Source organism: Acomys russatus, chromosome 5 (genome assembly GCF_903995435.1).
Source record: "Acomys russatus chromosome 5, mAcoRus1.1, whole genome shotgun sequence".
Taxonomy (NCBI): Eukaryota; Metazoa; Chordata; class Mammalia; order Rodentia; family Muridae; genus Acomys; species Acomys russatus.
The window spans coordinates 58,231,816-58,254,618 of record NC_067141.1 but is presented as its reverse complement, the minus strand read 5'-3'; the positions used below and the strand labels follow the sequence as shown (position 1 = coordinate 58,254,618).

General features: G+C 38.0%; 1 protein-coding gene across 4 annotated transcripts in view; it reads right to left on the bottom strand.

The window, feature by feature from the left end:
* The window catches only part of Tbc1d12 (TBC1 domain family member 12), an 87,565-nt gene that overhangs the window by 5,608 nt on the left and 59,154 nt on the right, over positions 1-22,803 (bottom strand). For 3 of the 4 annotated variants that reach the window (XM_051146423.1, XM_051146425.1, XM_051146426.1), the window contains 5 exons: positions 21,436-21,553; positions 19,008-19,114; positions 12,048-12,128; positions 7,030-7,118; positions 3,817-3,888 (listed from right to left, as the gene is read on the bottom strand). In XM_051146423.1, the coding sequence (XP_051002380.1) occupies positions 3,817-3,888; positions 7,030-7,118; positions 12,048-12,128; positions 19,008-19,114; positions 21,436-21,553 (467 nt within the window). The remainder of the gene's footprint in view (positions 1-3,816; positions 3,889-7,029; positions 7,119-12,047; positions 12,129-19,007; positions 19,115-21,435; positions 21,554-22,803) is intronic. The other variant, XM_051146424.1, reaches the window with a different exon arrangement.

The following is a 22,803-nucleotide window of genomic DNA, read 5'->3' as shown; positions in this document are numbered from 1 at the left end:
ATTTAAGGAACTCTACAGAGTTCCTTAATTTTAAAAAAAATTTTTTAAAATTACCAATTTCATTTTTTCTTCCCAGGAAAAGCAACTACTAAGAACTTGTCATGGCTGTGAATTTCCATAACTTATATTTGTTCATGTGATAGGGTTTAATAAATCAGAAAAATTTAAATCAGATTTTATTTTCTCTAAGAGCCTATCTCAATGTACCAACTAGTTTTTATTTCTTCTTGAACTGAATACTTTCAAAATGACATGTTAATGAAACTTAAGTGATTGTTTTCATATTATAAGATATTAGGAATAAGAACTAAAAAAAAAAAAAATAAGAACTAAGAATAAAGGAGGTCTATAAGATAAACGGCTATTTTCAAAAAAAAAGAAGTTGTGGGCTTAAAACAGCCTGAATTTGTAGAGAATCACAAGAAAGAAAAGGGGGGAAAAAATCTAAAAACGAAAAGAAGATTGAACAAAGAAATGGCAACAAAAGATAACCCATGTAGAAAACAACATTTATAACTGGATAATGGGAAGACACTTAGGAAAGGATTCGTTCACATTATGAAAGGCCTTGAGGAATCGGCTAGTGAGTTATCTACAGCAATCACACCCCTCTTTTATTAAAAACACAGTCAAGAACTCTGTAACAGGCATACACTGGCGTCTCCTAAGAGCAACTGCTGGATGTTTCTTGTTCCCAACCAAATAATGTACAAGACCTGTCTATAATTACATCTCCAGCGCCTTACATCCGCGTTTAACATACGTTAGATGGTTCCCACTCACCAAGATTACTACACTGCACTGGTTCGTTCTTTCTTTTCTTGGGGGTAAGGCGGACAGCATTTCATGTTATAGTTTAGATTGCCCTCAGTCTCATAGCAATCCCTCTCCCTCAGGCAGAGGAAAGATTACAGTGAGAAGATTACAGCTATGAGCCACCACACTGCTTTCTTTCTTTATATATATATATATATATATAATTTATTTTATTTGTATGTATTTCTGTGAAAGGGTGTTGGATCCTCTGGAACTGAAGTTACAGAAAGTTTTGAGTTGCCATGTGGTTGCCAGGAACTGAACTCAGGACCTCTGGAAGAACAGCCAGTGTTCTAACATCTGAGCCATAACTCTAGCCCCCTATCACATTGTTTTCAATAATTTTTTGTTCTATTCTTATTTCTCTAGCTTCTTTGCAGATTTTACAATAATTGCCTGTTAAATTTTCTTTAATAGAAACAGAGAACACACTAAGCAGAATAACTGTCCCACCAAGACGATCATGCCCTCAAACCCAGTGCCTGCGAAGATGCTACAAAAGGACTCTGACAAGCGATCTCGTAAAATCTTGAGATTTTACTTATACTAGATTTTCAGACTGGGCCCACAGTTATCATCCCAAAGGATAAAGTGAAATTGGGAGGCAGGAAAGTCATACTGAGACTGGAAATGCTGCACTGCCTCTTTCAAAATAAACAGAGAAGGCTATAGGCTAAAAAATGTAATTAGCTTTTAAAAGGTTGAAAAACAGAATTCTGAGCCAGGTGTGCCTGTAACCCCAGCATTCGGGGAGGCAGAGGCAGGTGAATCGCTGTGAGTTCAAAGCCAGCCTGGTCTACAAAGTGAGTCCAGGACAGCCAAGGCTACACAGAGAAACCCTGCCTCAAGAAAAAAAGAGAGAAAGAAGAAAGAAAGAAAGAAAGAAAGAAAGAAATAAAGAAATAAAGAAAGAAAGAAAGAAAGAAAGAAAAGAAAGAAAAGAAAAGAAAAGACAATCTGCCCTGGAGTTTACCAAAGAGCACACAACACACATCATGACTTAAACATGAAGCTTATTCTGGGCTTCTGAGTTGCAGAACCTTGAAATTTGTGCTGAATGAAGATTCTAAATTTGTGCTAATTTGTTACAGCAACAACAGGAAACTACTACAGAGAGCTGTGTCTGTTGAAGACTGTGCTCCTAGAACCACAACAAGTGTCCAGTGTATGTAAGAGGCACAATGTTAACCACCAATAAATAGAAAGAAACAAAAACAAAAGGGATAATCCACATTTAATTTGATCTAAAATGTTAATTTAAAACTATATACTAAAAAGAAAAAAATGCTGCCAATTAGTTGAAGACACTGCTTTATCACTTAGAATTTTTATCACTCTGCATAATGAAAAAAAAAACAGTTCCTCCATGGTGTTTCCAATCTAATTCTTGTGACTATTGGTGTTTATGGAGGATGTCACTTATGGTAGTATTTTTAAAATATATTTAATTTGAACCTAATCAGAAGAAAATCATATTATTTTTAAATTCCACTGCATACAACTTTTAAAAGTGTTAAAAACTAAATCTTTTATAAAAATTAAACTTACAGTAAAAAGTGTAACTGCAAATAAAAAATTCAAGGGATACAATGTGTTCTATAAGTCTTTTACAGAATACTTGAACAAAAGAATGCAAAACTTGCTCAAATCTTACTTTTTTCTTTTTTTTTAAAGATTTATTTATTTATTATTATGTATACAGAGCTCTGCCTGCAGGCAGAGAAGGACATCAGATCATATTATAGATGGTTGTGAGCCACCATGTGGTTGCTGGGAATTGAACTCATGACCTCTGGAAGAGCAGACAGTACTCTTAACCACTGAGCCATCTTTCCAGCCCTCAAATCTTACTTTTTTCTACAAGACCTGTCAATTCCTCTCTTTATCCTGCCGTATCTTCCCCTCATCACTTTACCATATAGCCATTTATTTTTTATTTTTTTACCATAGCCTTTTAAAATACAATTTACTTGTACATTGTCTGTTTTCTTCTTAGGCTTCACAGGGAGTGTAACCATGCTCTGTGCATTGTGTACCTTGAGTGCCTAGAACAATGCTGTCATGTAGCAGTGCCAAACTTAAATATCTGTATACCTGAATGGACAAATATACAGATTAATGTTTAACAGAACACAGTTGTACCAGGCAATAGAGCTCTACAACTCTTTAAAAGAAAGGTGAGAAGATGAAAGTTCAATAACTTCTATTTAAACATTGGAAACTAAAGTTTTTAGAACTCAAAACTTTCTTTGTTTCTTCCCCAAATCTGACATGACAGTAGAAGAAAATGTATATATTTTTTTGGAAAGCCAGAGAGAATGGAAAAGGTTATAAATGGGGTAATGATGTAAACAACATTTTTGCAATTTTAATTTAAGTAAGTGGTAATGTTGAAGCAGAGGTCTGCAGAGGCGTGGCTGGCTCAGGAACATAAGAGAGAAGACATGCAGAAGTTAAAGTGGACGGCTAAGAACAGAGTTGCTTCAATATATAAAATGAGAACATTTCCTCCCTATTCTGTATGGACAGGTGACTTGCCTTCTCTTAATTTAGCAAAATATGAATAGATTTTATTCTTCAGAGGGAGAGCCACAGAAAGACCGTTAGGGAGACAAGTCAAAGTTCGTCACTGTCAGCATGCAGCCAGTTTTTGTTGTTGTTTTTGTTTGTTTGTTTTTTGTTTTTTCTAGACAGGGTTTCTCTGTGTAGCGTTGGTTGTCCTGGACTCACTTTGTAGACCAGGCTGGCCTCGAACTCACAGTGATCCACCTGCTTCTGCCTCCCAAGTATTGGGATTAAAAGTGTGAGCCACCACCGCCCAGCCATGCAGCCAGTTTTATTCTAAGCAGTTGGCAAGACATGGAAAGCTTCCTCTTTAGGTAGACCAGTAAGCTCAAAAGATATTTAATGTGTCTGTAAATAACTAATGCAATATAAGATGGCTTGATGAGTACAGGTAAAATATTTACATGCAAAAAACAGACTGAAACAAATACTTACATAACCAACATCAGGTCTGTAACATGTATATGCTCCTAAGATACTATGTAAAACATCGTGATATGGGCCACCCTTAGGGAAAAAAAGGAATAAAAAAAAAAAAAAAGAATAAAAATTAAAACTATAAATATCTTTAGGTCAATGCTCATGAAATATTAAAAACTATAAAACTGTAGTATTCACTAAATGACCAGTTTCAGCACATTTAATTATTATAAAAATATTCTAAATGTATTCTATCAATGTCTCAGAATTAACAAAAGTTTGACCTTGAATAATAAGTCAAATATACTCACTTGAATACAACTTACATAATGTGTAGACAATTTTTTAAAGATTTATTTATTATTATTTATACAGTATTCTGCCCACATGTGTGCCTGCCTACCACAAGAAGGCACCAGATCTCATTACAGGTGGTTGTAAGCCACCATGTGGTTTCTGGAAATTGAACTCCAGACTTTTGGAAAAGCAGACAGTACTCTTAACCTGAGCCATCTCTCCAACCCATGTACAAATAATTTTAAATACTTCTATGGTATAATAAATATGAGAAATACAGATTATTTTTCTATTTAAGTTTTTTTTTTTAATTTAAGTTTTTAAAAAGATATATTTATTATGTATACAGTGCACATTAGATCACATTATGGATGGTTGTGAGCCACCATGTGGTTGCTGGAAATGTAGTCAGTGCTCTTAACCGCTGAGCCATCTCTCCAGCCCTAAATTTTTTTTTTGCTATTTTACTTATATATACATGAGGATTGAAACCAAGGCCTTGCACATGTTCTTATACTTAGCCCATTTCACTTTGTATAGTTTCAAAAAAATGAAATAAATGACGTATGATGCACACTGCTTTAATCTCACCAAATAGGTGTATCACTGAGTTTGAGGTCAAGATGGTCTATATGGTGTGTTCCTGGACAGCTGAGGTTACATAGTAAGACCTTGTCTTTAAAAAAAAAAAAAAAAGCCATCCAATTTTTTAAAAGACTTATTTATTTATTTTATGTGTGTGAGCACTCTATCTGCATGTACATGAGCCACCATGTGGTTGCTAGGAACCCCTGAGCATTTTTCCAGCCCTGTGTCAGTAATTTTAATATCGATAATAATTTAAAAAAAGCATTTGTATGGATTTTCTGCCTCCACGTATACTCCATGTATAGTCTGTGTGCATGATGTCAATGGAGGCCAGAGAGGACGTCAGATCCCCTAGGACTGCAGTGACAGTCGGCTGTGATCTGCCACAAGGGTGCCAGCCATTGAAGCCAGGTCCTCTAGAAGAACAACTGATTGCTCTTAACTGCTGAGCCATCGCTCTGGCGCCAGTGTTTTCTGTTTTGTTTTCCCGTTTACTTTCTTACTGTGCTGGTGTAGGTACATGCATACCACAGTGTGCATGTGAAAGTCAAAGGATGACTTTCAGGAACTGGCTCTTTCATTCCACTGCATGGGTTCCTTAGGATCAAACCCAAGTTATCAGGCTTTGGCAGGCAAAATCTCATTCGTCCCAACAGTAAAAGTTTCTATTAATCACATAGCCTTTATTACACATAAAGATAGCCAGCTATTCCTATAAAAGTAAATATAAATGTAAACTATTCCTTATTAGTTCAGATGCAATTCTAAACAATTTGGAACAAATGTATTTATACTAACAGGTTTATTTTTGGTTTGGTTTGGTTTGGGTTTTTTTGTTTTTCAAGACACGGTTTCTCTGTGTAGCCTTAGCTTGTCCTAGACTTGCTTTGTAGACCAGGCTGGCCTCGAACTCATGGAGATCTACCTGCCTCTGCCTCCCAAGTGCTGGAACTACAGGATGTGTCACTGTGCCCAACTTATATCAACAGTTTGTAAGGCAAACTCATTAATAATTCAAATATGGAAGTTCATTATAATAAAAATGTGCCAGCCAGTGGTGGCGGCAAATGCCTTTAATCTTAGTATCTGGGAGGCAGAGGCAGGGGAATCTGGATTGGAGACCAGCCTGGTCTGCAAAATGAGTTCTAGGACAGCCAGGGCTACACAGAGAGACCCTCTCTCAAGCCCCCCACCCCAAAAGTGCATGCTATATAACAAGTATGTTGCTATGGCAACTACACTGTATCTATTCCACAGGGGAATTCCTTCTTTTAGCTTTGTATTTTATTTAAAGGCTCAAGTTATTTTTACTTTTTATGTTTTTATTTATTTTATGTATATGAGTGCTTTATGTGCACGTGCCTGGTGCCCAGGACAGCAGAGGGAGTGAAATACCCTGGACCCGGAGTCAGGGACGGTGGTAGGCTAGGAACTGAGTCCAGGTCCTCCTTAGGGGAAATGGGTGCTCTTAACCACTGCATCATTTCTCCAGTCTTGCTTTAAAAACTAGGTTTCTTTTGTTTTTTAAGGCAGAGTGTCACTATGTAGCTGTGGGCTCTGGAACTCTCTGTGGATGAGGCTGCCTCAAACTTAGAGATTCACTTGCCTCTCTCTGCCTTCTGAGTGCTGGGATTAAAGCCATGTACCACAAGGCCTAACCTCCTCTCAATTTTTAAAAATATTTTCTTTTAAAAAGCAATACCTGGGGGCTGGAGAGATGGTTCAGTGGTTAAGAGCACAGGCTGCTCTTCCAGAGGTCCCAGGTACAACTCCCAGCAACCACATGGCAGCCCACAACTGTCTATAACTCCAGTTCCAGGGCCTCCAACACCCTCACACAGGCATACATGCAGGCAAAACACCAATGCACACAAAATAAAACCAAATATTATAAAAATAATAATAACTTTCCGGGTATGGTAATACACTCCTTTAATCCCAGCACTCAGAAGACAGAGGCAAAGGGATCTCTGTGATTTCTACAGCAGCCTGATCTATTAGGAGATTCCAAGCTAGCCAGGGTTACATAGTCAGTCACTCTGCCTAAAAAAGAAATAGAATTAAAAAGGGGCTGGAGAGATGGCTTAGAAATTAAGAACACTGTCTGTTCTCCTAAAGGTCCTGAGTTCAAGTCCCAGAAACCACATGGTGGCTCACAACCACCTATAATGAGATCTGGTGCCCTCTTCTGGTGTGCAGGTGTACATTCGTGCAGAATACTGTATAAATAATAAACAAATCTTTAAAATAAAATAAAAAGTAGTACCTATAGATTTACAGAATTTGTCCCACTGACTACTGAAAGAATAAAATAGTAGTTAAAATCTGATGATAAAAGCTCACCTTCTGAAAGATGTAGAGAGATGGAAACGTACGGGATATGTCCAGCTTAATCAATTCCAGACTAGCCTCTCGGTCAGCCACAGATGCTCCTGCATTACCAGACAGATGAAATTTAAACAGAGCCTGGTCACACTGCCTATATGTTAAGTAGAAAACCTGAACAGTCCAGAATGTTCAAGGAACACCAAGTAGTCCTTGCTAGAACTTACAGCTTAGTATCTTCCACGACCCTCAGTGTTGTTTGTTTGTTTGTTTGTTTGTTTGTTTGTTTTTGAGACAGGATCTTGATATGTAGCTCCAGCTGGCCTGGAGCTCAGTGTGGTCACCAGGCTGGCCTCTAACTCATAGCAATCCTCCTGTTTCTGCTTCTCACATGCTGGAATTGAAAGACATGTCAGCACCAAGTGTGGTGGTGCTCGGGAGGCAGAGGCAGGCGGATCACTAGGAGTTCAAGGCCAGCCTGGTCTACAAAGCGAGTCTAGCACAGCCAAGATAACACAGAGAAACCCTGCCTCAAAAAAAAAAAAAAAAAAAAACTAAAAACTAAAAGTTTTTTTTAATTAAAAAAAAAAAGGTATGTGTCATCTTATCCAGCTGATTTTTGACTTTTGTATTTTGTGAGAGTTTTTGAGACATGTTCTCACACAGCCTAGATTAGCCTCAAATATCAGTTCCCTAGGTAGCCTTGAACTCCTGATCCTCTTGCCTCTACCCTCCCAAGTGCTAATATTACAGGCATGTGCCACCATCCCTAGCTTATGCAGTGCTAGGGACTGAACGCAGAACCTCGTGTACGGCAGGCAGGTACTCTCCACTGAGCTACATCTTTAGTCCTCTTTCTGCCTTCTGAGACATGGTCTCACTCTGTAACCCAGGCTAACCTCAAGCTCTTATCCCAGCACCCACACAAGCTCACCATGGCCCCATGCAGATCTTTAACCTCAGCACTGAGGGGCAGAAGGGGTGCTGGGGCTTGCTGTTGTCCAGTACAGCAGGAAGAAATGTGAGAACTCCAAACTGAGGAACAGACCTTGTCTCAAAACAATGAGGTGGAAGGCGATACAGGAAGGCACCTGATGCTCTTCTCCGGCCTCTGCACAAGCACAAAGGTACACAAGTGCATGCGTTTGCAGACCACACCCATACATACACAAGTATATACATGTGTACATATACCACATATAGTGTTCCCTCACATACATACATACAGATATGCATACACCACAGTCATACAATTCACATACAAAAACTATATATGCATAATGTAAAAATAAAATCATATAATTACACCCACACACACACATTTTGAGACAGGTTCTCACTTAAGTAGCCCTGGCTGTCCTGGAACTCACTATGTAGACCATGCTATCCTCGAACTCAGAGATCCATCTGCCTCACTCTCCAAAGTACTGGGATTAAAGCCATGCAACACCGTGTCCAGTTGGACAGCTCTTTTCATTAGGAAATTTCATGAAAAAGCCATAGCTTAGCTCAAACCTAGGTCAACTACTGTCTGAATTGAGGTATTAAGTTCCTAGCCCAATTTCTCTAAAGGAAAAACATTAATATTTCTTTACATATTCATTTTATTTACAGTATCAGGAAGTTTTTTTAATTTAAAATATGCAAAGAAACAAAAATGTGACTTACAATGAAGAACCTATAGATAACACAGTATTGGGTCAACAGACATTTCTGTCTATTATACATAAGTTAAATAAAGCATAATAAAAATGGAAGAAAAGATGAAGATTTTCTTTTCTTTTTTGGTTTTTTGAGACAGGGTTTCTCTGTGTAGCCTTGGCTGTCGTGGCCTCTGCCTCCAGAATCCTGGGCTTAAAGGCAGGTGTGTGCCACCACTACCTGTCTAAGATGAAGACTTTGAAAAGAACAAGTAGACATTTTGAATTATAAAGTATAACAACGGAAAGTTTAAATTCATTTAGACACTTAACAATACAGTAGATAGAACAGAGAAAGACTGGTAAATGTGATTATAGATGAATACAAATCATCCAAATTCAAACAGAGAAAAGCTTTTTTTTTTTTTTTTTTAAGGAGCATGGGACATACAAGGTGTGTGTATCATTATTTTTTTTAAAGATTTATTTATTTAACGAATATGAATGCTCTTATCTGTATGTATACCTGCAAGCCAGAAGAGGGCATCAGATCCCATAATAGATGGTTGGGAGCTACCATGTGGTTGCTGGGAATTGAACTCAGGACCTTTGGAAGAGCAGCCCCAGTGTGGACCATTATTAAATAAATGCTCTATCATAATCAAAATAGGGCATGAGAAGGAAGCAAGAGAGATGAGGCTGAAGCAGTATTTGAAAAGACAAAGGGACTTGGAGAAATGGCTCAGTGGCTAAGAGTATGCGCTGCTCGAACAGGGCGCAGGTTTGACTCCCAGCACCCACATCACGGCTCACAACCACCTGGGACTCCAATTCTAAGAGATAGATCCAACATCCTCTTCTGGCCTCCCTGGGTACAAGGCACAGACTTGCATGCAGGCAAATGGCTCATATACACAAAATAAAAATTTTAAAGTTTAAATAATAAATATTTTCAGGAAATGAGAAAATAGTAATTTAAACAGAATACTATTGATTGCAATAAATTTTTATTAGGTGGTCTAGGTGGTACATGGGGGATAAGAAGACAGCTGTTTATTAGTTAAGGAAACAGCTTTAAATTTTGTATTTATTTATTTATTATTATGTATATTGTGCTCTGCCTGCATGTACACTTGTGAACCAGAAGAGGGCATGGGATCACATTATAGATGGTTATGAGCCACCACATGGTGGCTGGGAATTGAACTCAGGATATTATATTTATTTATTTAGTGTTTGTTAAGTGAGTGCACACATGTGTCATGGAACACAAAGGACAACTTGAAGGAGGTGGTTCTCTGCTTACACCATACAGGCCCTGGTGACCACAGACACGCTCACATTGGACAGCACATGCCTTTACCCACTAAGCCATTTTACCAGACCTGGCACAATTGTTACAGTCAATTCATCCACTCTAAAGTACAGTTTTCATTATTTAGTCATAATGAAAATTTTGTCTTTGTGGTTTTTTAGACAGGTTCTCATATTGTTCAGAGTGGCCTCAGACTTGCTACACAGCAGAAAAGGACTCTGAACCCCAATCCTCTTGCCGCTACCCCACAAAGTATGAGGATTACAAGTGTGAATTACCCAACCTATTCTCAGACACTTGGCATTTTAGTTCATATAAGTTTTTTTTTCTGTTTTGTTTGTGGCTCTGAGCAATTGTTCTAGCACTGAGTCACATTTTTATTCTTAATTTGCATAATTTTGGCACTTCCTAAAAACTTGGTTTAATAGAAAACTGAGCCAGACATAGGAATGTAACGTGCAATCCCAGTCCTCTGGAGGCAGAGGCAGAAGCATTAAGTTCATAAATTCAATGCTAGTCTGGCTACACATGATATTACTGCATCACAAAACAAACAAACAAACAAACAAATAAATGAATGAATAAATAAATAAAGCAACAGCTCAGACCTTGATAGTACAAATTTTCATATATTTTTACTCTTTGTATTTTCAGTTTTTCAGAAATAACTAGGATAGCTATCCAATCTCAAGGTGATTCTTTCATGGCCCTCAAAATCAGGTGTTCTCCTTGACCACTTAGTAAAATCTCCCTTTCCTAAAATGTCCACTTTCCTAAAATGGAAAAAAGGGTTTTAAGAAGTGGGTGTTCATAGACAATCACTATGAAGTGAGTTCTACTTCTTTATTGAGAGATACAGTTTAAAATTCGATGTACAGGACAGAGAGGAGTTTGCATTATTTTATTATTATTACTATTTTGGGTTTTTCAAGACTGAGTTTCTCAGGGCTGGAGAGATGGCTCAGAGGTTAAGAGCACTGGCTGCTCTTCCAAAGGTCCTGAGTTCAATTCCCAGCACCCACATGGTGGCTCACAACCATCTATAATGTGATCTGGTGCCTTCTTCTGGCGTGTAGGTATACATGCAGACAGAATACTGTATACATAGTAAATAAATAAATAAATAAATAAATAAATCTTTTTTTTTTTTTTTTTAAGACATAGTTTTTCTGTGTAGGTCTGGCCTCAAATTCAGAGACCCATCCGCCTCTGCCTTGTGTGGGTGTGGGCTCAGAGAGTGCCTCTTTACCTGCTGCAGATAGTTTAATTCTGAGGACTCTGAGAGGGAATAAATGCTGGACAAAGCAAAAGAGAGAGCGCTCTGAAGAAGAAGGCTTCTGCGCCCAGTGCTGTTCCTGGCTGCTGTTAATGCAGGTTGACAAGAAGTTGGAGACACACTGAAATGAAGATTGGGCTTGCCCCACAGAACACAACAACCCTAAACCAGCAGAGAGCAGCTGAGAGACCTATGTCTCCTTCCCCCTCCCACACATACGCCCCTGAATTGAATGAAAACTTACCTAAAAAAACAAACAAAAAACAAACAAAAAGAAAAGTGACAGAGTAGGAATATAATTCCCTATTATCAAAGTACAAATAATTAAACTTACCAAAATTTAATAAACTGATACAAGGAAATAATTCTTCAAAATAATTAAGAAAACTAATTGGCAAGGCAGAGGTAAGAGTGGAAGTTATGGAAGAATTAAATGAACAAACAGTAGGGCAAATCACATTAAGAATTATATGTAGTTTATTAGGGACTAAGGTCAGTGGATGGAGAAAGATGTGTTCAGACAGAGTGAGTAACATCAGTGTTTACTAACAGCTTGGTCTAAAAATACTGGATTCATCCCATTAGCCTCACTGCTGTGATTTGAATCCTGGGATTTAGGATGAACAAGCCTCCTGCTTCAAACTTATTCTAAGCCCGTTTCCCACTCCACAACTCAGAATACTATCATCTGCTGAAATGAGGTGCTGTATTTACAGCAACTATCACAGCCTCTGGTACAAGGTAGAAAATCTCACTAGTATATTCAGCAGCTGGATTTTGAAATTCTAATTTGGAAACCCCATACCTTCTGTGTCATTATCAGAACTTGCTTCACTGAAGCTTTTCCACCGTTCTTTTGCTCTTGAAAGAAAGATTTCATAAAGTTCTGGGGGGAAAAACAAAAATTTATAAGTAATACAAAAGAAATAAATTCACATTTTTATTTTCACTCTTTTGTTTAGTTGTTTTGGCAGGTTGGTTTTTTGTTTTCAAAACGAGGTTTCTCTGTGTAGCCCTGGCTATCCTGTAACTCACTCTGTAGAGCAGGCTTGCTTCAAACTCAAGAGACCTGCCTGCTTCTGTCTCTTGAGTGCTGAGATTAAAGATGTGTGCCACCACAACCTGGCTTTTAATTTTCACTACTGTACATTTTAGGTCTATCTGGTATAAGCAGGTATCAAAAAGGTGGCAAACTGGTTTTATCAGAACTCTTTATTACATGAATAGAAAGACAGCAAAAGACACAGGAGGGGGGTCAGTCATCCTCGGAGCTGGTGCACAGAGCACAGGAAGGAGGAGAGCTCCTCAACAGCCACGCCAGCCAAGAGCAGCCAAAACTTGGGGATTCACACCTAGACTTTATTCTAGCTCTGCCAATAAATGCCTTCAGGATTTAAAAAAACTTCGCTGCTCTGGAACTTGATCTTTTCACCTGTAAGTGAAGGAAATAATGCCCATTCGTGGGTGGCTACTCACTAAACAAGCCATTTTCTGTAGATTATGATGCCTTTTCTTCTCTGCTTTTCTTCTGGTTTTTTTTTTTCCCCCCAAAACAAGGTTTCATTTATGTAGCCCTGGTTGTCCTGGAACTCACTCTGTAGAATAGGCTGGTCTCAAAGTCAGAGATCCACATGCCTCTGCCTTGAGAGCTGGGAATAAAGGCTGGTGCCACTATGTCCAGCATCCTTTGTTTTTTCTTTTCTTTTCTTTTCTCTTTCTTTCCTTCCTTTCTTTCTTTTTCTTTCTTTCTTTCTTTCTAGGTAACCCTGGCTGTCCTAGAACTTGCTTTGTAGATCAGGATGGCCACAAACACAGAGGACTGCCTCCTTCTGCCTCCCATGTGTGCAGGGACTGAAGACATGCACTAAAAAACTTTATACTTATTTTTATATGTAAAACCCAAATATGTTTTCTTGAAGCACAAAGTGTACAAAACAACATGGAATAAAAGTCAGCCTCCTTCTCTGAGGTGTAACTACTATGCTTGGCAGGGCTCTTACGAACTTGCCCAAGTGTAAGAATGTGCATATCTGATTTGTATATAGCCTCAGGTTTAAAAACTCAGGAGATAAGAGTTAGCTCAGTGGTAAGAGCCAAGTTCACTTCCCAATACGCACATCAGGCAACTCACAATCACCTCTGATTATAGCTCCAGGGATCCTACACCTCTGGCCTCCATGGGCACCTGCACTCACATTCATATACCCACACAAAGGCACATACACATAATTAAAAACAATAACAGTAAATTTTTTTTAAAAAACACTAGGTAGTGACATATTATGTGTATCAATCTCATTTTACTGTGTTCCATTAAAGACTATTATTCATTAGTAGACACAGTTGCTGTTTGATTTTTCCCCCAGTCCTGGGGACTGAACCCAAAGCCAGGACTCTACCACTAAGCTAAATTCTCAACCCTTTTTGTTTATTTTTAACACAATATTCCAATGTATGACAACTATATCATAACAATTATTCTTACATATTCAAAACTCTGACTACATTTATTTCAAACATACTTTGCAATTCTACTTCTCTTTTATTTATCATTACTACAAATGAATTAAAAAGTTAAAACTACTTATGTACAATCCATGAATGATTTGGTAAAGGAGATAGCTGCAATTTTAAAATTTATGTATATCATTGCTTGAGACTCTCAATTATCAATTGCATATATTTTTTAAATTTTCAAACTGTTTTCATGCCACTATCCTTCTTTACCCAAGTATTAAGCTGCCTTGGAAGAAGGCAAGGCTCCAGCTGACAAAGCCATCACACTAGGAAACCACAAAATTGATCTAGTAAGAAAAATGTGGTAATGCATTTTTTAAAAACCAAAGAGGTAATGTCCAAGAAGACTTATAATTAATATCCCCAGTGGGAAGACCTCTGTCTCAGTTAGCTTCATGTGAAATCTAAAAAGGAAGAGGTGGAGCCAGGCTTACAAGCAAGACAAGGACAGTGCCTGCTACTTGAATGAAAAATATTCTGGTTTTAGGGTTTTAGTCTCAGATTTTGGGAAAATGATATACAGACATTTAACAAAGAACACTTTCACAAGAAACACTCATATTATGAATAACCAAAACAATTCTTTGGTACAGTTAATGATTTTATCCCCATTTTACAAATTGAAAAAAAAAAAAAAAAAAAAAAGAAAAGCTACACTTTTAGATAGTAAGTAGTTTGCCCATCTAATACATGGTGGAACCAGATGTGAACCTGCCTGACTAACTTTACAGACTATACTCTTAGCTAATATTCTTTAGTGTTATAAATTTCATGATTAAAAGTAAATAAATAAATTTCATGATTGAAACAAATACAAATAAGGGGTCAGTTATTAGAAAGTAAACAAAGTTATTAAAAAATAAACTGACTGCACTCAAGATTGAGCTTTCTTTCCACCACCAACAAAAAGGAAGAGGATTGGTTCCCTATTTCATTCTTCAATACATAATTGTTTAGTAAAGAAAAACCCTAATTTACTTAAAAACAAATGACTTAGTCATATTACAGATCTTTACACATGTCAATATTGAGCCTTTTCGTTTTACTGGCATAAAACTTTACTACCTGTCAAATCAACATTTTAATGTCTAAGTTATCAAGCAAGCTACCACCTCATAGTCTAAAGCCAAAATTATTAGCAACAAAAATTAAAATTAAAAAAAGTTCAAATAGCCACCCGTCAGTGCTTTTTAAATCTACAAGAAAAAAAATAACATTTTCTTTTAACTTGTCCCATAGAAATTATTAAAAACCTATGTCTTATTTAAATATATTAAATACTATACAGTCTAATGGGTTTTTTTTGGTTTTGTTTTGTTTTAGTTTGGTTTGGTTTGGTTTTTGAGTCAGGGTTTCTCTGTGTAGTCCTGGCTATGCTGGACTCACTTTGTAGACCAGGCTGGCCTCTCACAGCGATCCACCTGCCTCTGCCTCCTGAGTGCTGGGATTAAAGGTGTGCACTACCACCACCCGGCCAGTCTAATAGTTTTAAGATTTACTTATTTTATGTGCATCTGTGATTTGCTTGTATGTATGTTCTGTGTGATGGTATTTGATCCCCTGGAACTGGAGTAACAGACAGTTTTGAGCTGCCATGTGGGTGCTGGGTATTGAACTCGGGTCCTCTGGAAGAACAGCCAGTGCTCTTAACCACTGAGCCATCTCTATAGCCCCCAGTCTAATATATTCTAAGGTATATATGAAAACCTAAAATTCTATCCTAAACTCTTTTGTGGGGTGGTACTATGGCTTTTTTTTTTTTTAACTTTTTCAGTACAGTTGGGAATAAAGGTACAGCCCTTGGTAGGAAAGCTCTCTTCCCAAGAGCCTAGTCTCCTTGGTGGTTTGTTTTGGTGTGTGTGTGTGTGTGTGTGTGTGTGTGTGTGTGTGTGTGTGTGTGTGTTATTATTGTTATTTTTGTTTGTTTGTTTGTTTGATGTTACTTTTGTTTTGAGATAGGGGCTCACTTTGTAGTCCAGGCTGGCCCCGAACTCATAAAGTTCTGCCTGCCTCCACCTCCTGAATTCTGGAATTAAAAGCATATACCACCATGCCCAGCTTTTATTGTATTTATCTTGAAACAGGATCAAAGTTTCCCAGGCTGGTCTTGAACTAACTCTGTACGTATACAGCTCTTCAATTTGCAGTCCTTCTGCCTTTATCTCCCTGGTTTGATTTATAGGCCTGTGCCACTATGCCAACCCCATTATTTGTATTGTATTATTTGGATGGAACAAGAGTATGTGTGAAGGTCAGAGGACAACTTGTGGGAACTGGCTCTCTAATCACCAGGCTCCATAGAAAGCACCTTTTACTGGATGAGCCATCTCACCAGCCTTCTAAAAGCTGTGGTTTTTTTTTTTTTTTTTTTTTTTTTAATGTGTATGGTTACTGCATGTCTTGCCTGTACATGTATGTGTTTACCTTGTGTGTGCAGTCCTTACAGAGGATACAAGAGAGCATCAGATGCTCTGGAACTGGAGTGAAGCTGTTGTTAGTGGCCATTTGGATGTTGGCTGCCAAACCTAGGTCCTCTGCAAGAAGTAGTGTTTTCTATTGCTATGCCATCTATCTCTCTAGCCCTGAGTTTTCTGGCACCTATATTCTCGAGTGTCTTACTTTCTTCCTTCGTACCTTTCTCTTAACGCAAGTATTAAAATCTACATGAAAAAGTCTTAACTCTAATTCTACTTTTAAAATCCTTATTATATGGTACTTTTGAAAAAAATTTAATAAACTGTTTTTTGAGACAGGATCTCACTACCCAGCCTCTAAATAGCCTGAAACTAAACTATGTACGGCAGGCTCACCTCAAACTCAGAGATCCTTCCAGCCCTGCCTCTGGAGAAAAATCACCTTCTAAAGATCACAATAACCTTAATATCTACAGTTGATATCACTTTAGTGATTAAAAACAGACATTTGTGTTTTCATAATCTTACACAATTTCATATTAATGCTGATTACAACAATGAAGATCCTTGTAAAAAACCTTTTGAACCCAATACTAAGATTTCCTTCTAGCAGATTCTTAGAACTGAAATAAATAGATCAATGATTTCTTTAATTAAAATGTCTTAATTGTTATAGGGGCAACGTGAGTCCTGGGCATGTACAGAAGCCAGGGAAAGGCAGCTGTGTGGAGTGGTCCTTCTTCCATTTCCCCTGCTCCAGGGGTCAAGCTCGGGTCATCAAGCTTTCACTGCGAGTATGCTGACTTGGAAAGCTGTTTCACTGGTCCTAAGAGGTTTTATTCTTTAGATATTTTGGAAATATTTCTAAATTACCTTCAGTCATTCCCTGTAAGTATTTCACTTTACTTTAATGTCTTAGTCTGAGAATAAAAGCAAGTGCTTTGATACTGATTTAACATGTATGTTGACTTGACTAGCGCAGAGAAAACCATTGAGTATGTCATGCTACTGCCAAACTATACTGACAGTACAACCAAGAATAGTTTGTGTGGCAAACATTTAAAGTTTATATTATTGCTTGTATTTCTTTCAATAAATAGTACATGTGTACTTAAAAAAATAACAGTAACAATATGTTTTCTTTTACAACCTTTCTTCTTTCCTTCCTTCCTTCCTTTCTTTCTGAGAAAATGTTTCATGTAGTCCAAACAGGTCTTGAACTCACTAAGTAGCTGAGAATGACCCTGGAATTGCTGTCCTACTATCTGGGGTTGAAGGTGTGCCTAGTTTATGCAGTCGCTGGGGCCAAGCCCTGAGCCACAGTCTTGCTAGGTAAATGCTGTACACACAGTGCTACACCCTGGCCAGACAATGTGCTGCTTTTACTATTAGAGCTCAGTCATGTGCACTGTTAGGTTAACTGTCCAACTGTCTAGTGTTAGCACAATAACTCAGGATGATTGGTACCTATTCTGCTAAAAAAAAAATTTTTTTTGAAACAATTTCATGTAGCCTTTCAACTATATAGCACAGAACAACCTTGAACTCCTGATGTTCTTGTTTCTGTCTCACGTGCTGACATTACAGTGGTGGGATTATAGGCATATGTCATATCCACTTTAAAACATTGTTGTTGTTGTTGATTTTTTTGAGACAGGGTTTCTCTGTGTAGCCCTGACTGCTCTGGACTCACTCTGTAGACCAGACTGGCTTCGAACTCACAGAGATGAGTTCTGCCTCTGTCTCCCAGAGTGCGGGGATTAAAGGTGTGTGCCACCAAGCCCAGCTTAAAAAAAAATTTTTTTGTATTATCCTATTTAAAACTTTTTATTTAACTCATCAAAACTAATCTAGCATTTTACTTCATGTCAAGGTTTTAAGAGACTTAAAGGCAGGCAGGGTGGCACACGCCTTTAATCCCAGCACTCGGGAGGCAGAGGCAGGTGAATCCCTGTGAGTTTGAGGCCAGCCTGGTCTACAAAGTGAGTCCAGGACAGTCAGGGCTACACACAGAGAAACTCTGTCTCAAAAAAAACAAAAACAAAAAAAAACAAAAGAGTGAGAGAGAGAGAGAAAGAGAAAAAGAGAGAGTGAGTGAGTGAGTTAAGAAGAAAATAAGAGAATTCCTTGGAAGTCTCTTTTTTTCTAAACTTTATCATTATTAGTATTGGGTTTTCTGATAGAGATTCTATAGACACTGTCCATAACTCACTATGTAGCCCAACTGACCTCCAAACTGCAGCAGAGCTGCCATAGTCTCCCCCGCACTGTGGCTACAGACAGAGCTACTATGCCTGGCTAAGCTTTTAACAGTAAAATCTAAACAACATAACACAACAAAACTGCTTAGTGAAACCCATTTACTTTGTTAACTTAAAAAATTAAAGGAAACAAAAACCAAAACAAAACCCCAAGCTCTAAACACTCTGAATGTTTGGATAAACATTCAGCAGGGGAAACAAAATCAAGTTCTCTCGGGACATTGTGTATTGTGTGAACACAGAGGGAGACTGTCCATCCAGGCACTAGATGAGCATCTCCGTCTCTTCACTGACTGACTCTCGCTAGCTTTAAACCATCTACATTTGTAGGATTTGAATGCCAAGAATACTAATGTGATAGCTGCAAACTAAAGGAGAAAAGCCCACAAGTCTTATGTATAAAACATATATTAAAGCTCATTACCTATTACAAAGTTTGGGAGGGTGTGAGGCATGCTCTGAAAGTGACATACATGATAGTGTGTCTTAAATGGCAACTCTACTAATATGACTTATAAAACTCTGGAAATGATAATTTGTATGTGTGGGAATAACTGAATATAGAATACAAACCAGGAGTGATATTTAGTTCATTTCCTACAGCTAGACTCCAAACTTTCCCACGAACACTAGGGGGCAATCCCTGCCACCACAATTCTCGAACTCTTCTTGTACTACGCCTAGAATTAAAGGAGGAGAAAAAAAGGAAAAAGTTACTTTTTATACCAAAAATACTAGTTGCATGATGGTTTAACCTATGGCCAAGTGATCAGATGATTTTTAAGGGTTTAAAGTGTTAAGTATGTAATGCATTCTTTCCTTTGAGTTCATGTCTATGAGCCATGAAAGCCTTCAAAGATGGACTAAGGGAAGTTAAAGAGAACAGCCTCTGACAGATGCTGCTTACACTAAAGTTATGAGAAAGCCAGAACCACATGGACAATTATTAAAAGTAAAAATGACACAAAATGTACTGCCAATTCAGGGCCAAAACAAAGACTTATGAGTAAGGCCTGGGTAAGGCCCTAGGCTTTAAGGATAGTAGCTCACTGAAAGAGTACAGACTTTAGAGTCAGACCTAGATTGAAATCTAGCTCAACCACTCTTCGTACAACCTTGAGAAAATCACTTAGCTTCTCCAACCTTGAGCTAAATAAAACCCTGAGAAAGATAAATGTGAGTAAAAATGTAAGTGTCTTATAGACGTACTGACTCCAATGTAAATTAACATAGAGACGTAATACAATAGTTTCTTTATCTGCAGGAAACACATTCTAAACTCTAAAACCACAAATAGTACCAAACTACAACTTTTTCTTACAAAATATAACTGTGTTAAAATTGAATTTATAATTTGGACACAATAAGAGATGAACAATAGCTCACAGTAAAATATAATTAAAAGGACACACACACACACACACACACACACACACACACACACACACACACACACTCACTGGCTCAAAATAGGGTACTTCTAGTTTTTCTACTGAAAGGAAGTAGTTTACAGCTTCTCTTTGACAAAGCCAGCATCCATCCCAACATAAGTAAAAGAAGAGTATTTATTTTAAAAGAAGCGCTGATAACCAGGAGCCACTGCGTGAGAAGGCAGGTTGTGTATGCCTCATGATGATGTTGGACAAAGGACGATGTACGGCCAGGACAAGGCAGTGCAGCATCGATTTCAATGTGTTTCTCAGAAGGACACCCAACTTAAAACTTTTAATTTCTAGAATTTTATTTACATTTAATTAGCTAATTTTCCATTTTTAGACTACAAGGAATTGAAACTTCAAAAGTAAAAGTGGATAAGAGAGCCAGGTGTGGTGGTGCATGCATGTGATCCCAGCACTTGGAAGGCAGAGGCAGGCAGCTCTTTGTGAGTTCAAGGCCAGGCTGGTCTAAAAAGCAAGTCCTGAACAACCAAGGCTACATAGAGAAACTCAGTCTCAGAAAAAAAAACAAAAAAACAAACAAACAAAAAAGACTGGATAAGAAGGACTCCTGTCTCTGTCACATTTCCAATATTTAACAAATTGTGAATGTAATCCTACATACATTGCAGAATGCATCCTTCAACCCTTTAGTCCAGAGGAAAGATAAAACATACATAGAAATAGCCAAAAAAGAAAGAGACCAAGGGGGTTGGGGGCGGGGGCAGGAAGGCAAGAAGCATACTAGCCTCAAAGTACCATAGGACTTTTACAGAGGAAAACTCTTATTTCACATGTTTTCTTGGTTAAGAAAACATTTAAAATTGGTTTTTTATTCATTTTCTTTCTTATGTATCTATTTATTTATAGATATTGTCTATCTACCTAGGTCTGCTGGTCTGGAAATCACTATATTAACCAGGATGGCACTGAATTCAGGACAATCCTCCTGTCTCAGCCTCCAGATTTCTGGGATTACAGGCGTGTACAACCATACTCAATTTAAGAAATACTTTTTTGTTTGTTTTGTTTTTTTGATTTTCAAGACAGGGTTTCTCTGTGAAGCCTTAGCTGTCTTAGACTCACTTTGCAGAGCAGGTGGCCTTGAACTCACATTGATCCGCCTGCACCTTCCTCCCGAGTGCTGGGATTAAAGGCGTGCGCCACCCCACCTGCCTAGAAATACTTTTTACATCTGATAAATGAACCTTATAATAGATTTTCCTATTTAATAAGTTCTTTCAATAATGAATCTTTTAGAATTAGTGTTTTATTAGAATTAAGAAAATGGTAATTCAGAAGACTGAAATTTTCCTGAGTCGACTTACTCCAAAGGTTTCAGAGGACAGCTAAGACTGGACAGCGCAGAGGACGGTCAGTAAGAAAAGGATGCATTAGAGACAGGCGTTTGTGAAGGAACAGGGATAACATGAAGAGTTTCAGGCAATGGTTAATGGTATAGTTTATCTACAGCATAAGATACATGCTGAGAAGTGATTATAGACTTGGGAAAAGATGAAATATTTGGAGACACGCTAGACTTCTGGAAAAATCTGCTTACTTACATTACTTCCCAATTGGGCAGTATTTCATTGATCCAAATTACCATTGCACTTGCAATGCTTTCTTCCTGCTTAAATCGTTCTTTCATTATTCTTTTTCTTTTATGTGCTTCTTTAATTTCTGTTTTGAACAAGTAAGAATTATTTCAATACAAATGAACTAGAACAAAATTCCTTCCTTTTGTACCTAAGTCTATAAACAAGGCCACTTCAAAAACAATCTTCTGATAGTAAAAAAAAAAAAAGGGGGGGGGAGAAAAACAAAAGCCTTGTCTAACATCATTTTAAAGTATCATCTTCTATCATATAAAAGTAATGGGATAAGGGCAAAAACTTTTTAAAAATGGCCAGTAGATTACTATGTTACTTCTCTGTTAGAGTTATTTTTATAAAACTTTTTCTCTGTTTCTGTCTTAACCCAGCTCTCACACATATAATTAAGACTCTATTGTATCATTTTAACAAGCTTCACAGCACAAGAACTGAGTAGTATTAATTCTATTCTTAACCCTCTAAGTTAATTTGGCTTCCTCCCAGCATATATCCCAGAGATAGTTGCACTTCATAGCTTTTGCTGCTCCAGTGGTACTCCTGATGTCTTCTGGACCCCTGCCAGTGGCTAACTCCTCTAACTCCTCTTCTAACTCCTCCTCCCCCCTGCCTGGCAGGAAGCCCAGCCCTATTCTCTCCCTGCTCAGCCACTGGCTGTAAGCTGCTTTATTGACACATCAGGGGACAATTGAGGAGCAGAGTTTATACAACATTAAGACAGGAGATTCTCAGAACAAGGACTGCAACCGGATATGGGGGAGGGGTACAGAAATCAGCATTTGAGTTACACAATAACCTTATGCCTACACTTCTTTCTTTCTGGTTATTTTGTCTTTTGTGTTAATTGAGACAAGGTTCTCTAAGATTGCCTATGCTACCTGGCTATTCTACATCTTTCTTTTCCTCCCCCCCCCCCCCCCCATTCTATATCCTTTAATTACTTTTTTGAGACAGAGTCTCAAGTAGCCCAGACTGGCTTAAACTTGTTATAAAGCAATAATAACCCTGAACTCCTGACATTGCTGCTTCCATCTCCTAAGTGCTGGGGTTACAGGTGTGTGCCACCACTCCTGGCTTATGCAATACTGAGGCTCTAACCCAGGATTCTGCCCACACTAGGCAGCCACTCTCCCAACTAAGCTACATCCTTAGTATGCCTTAAGACAAGGTCTCTTTCTGGATAGCCTGAAATTCATTATGCAAACCAGGTTGTCCTCACATGCACTTCCTCGTCCTGCCACCACCTCACCAGGGCTGGGAATACAGGGATGTAGCACTGTGCCTGGCTGGCTATATCACAGAGTTCTGTTTACTTAACGT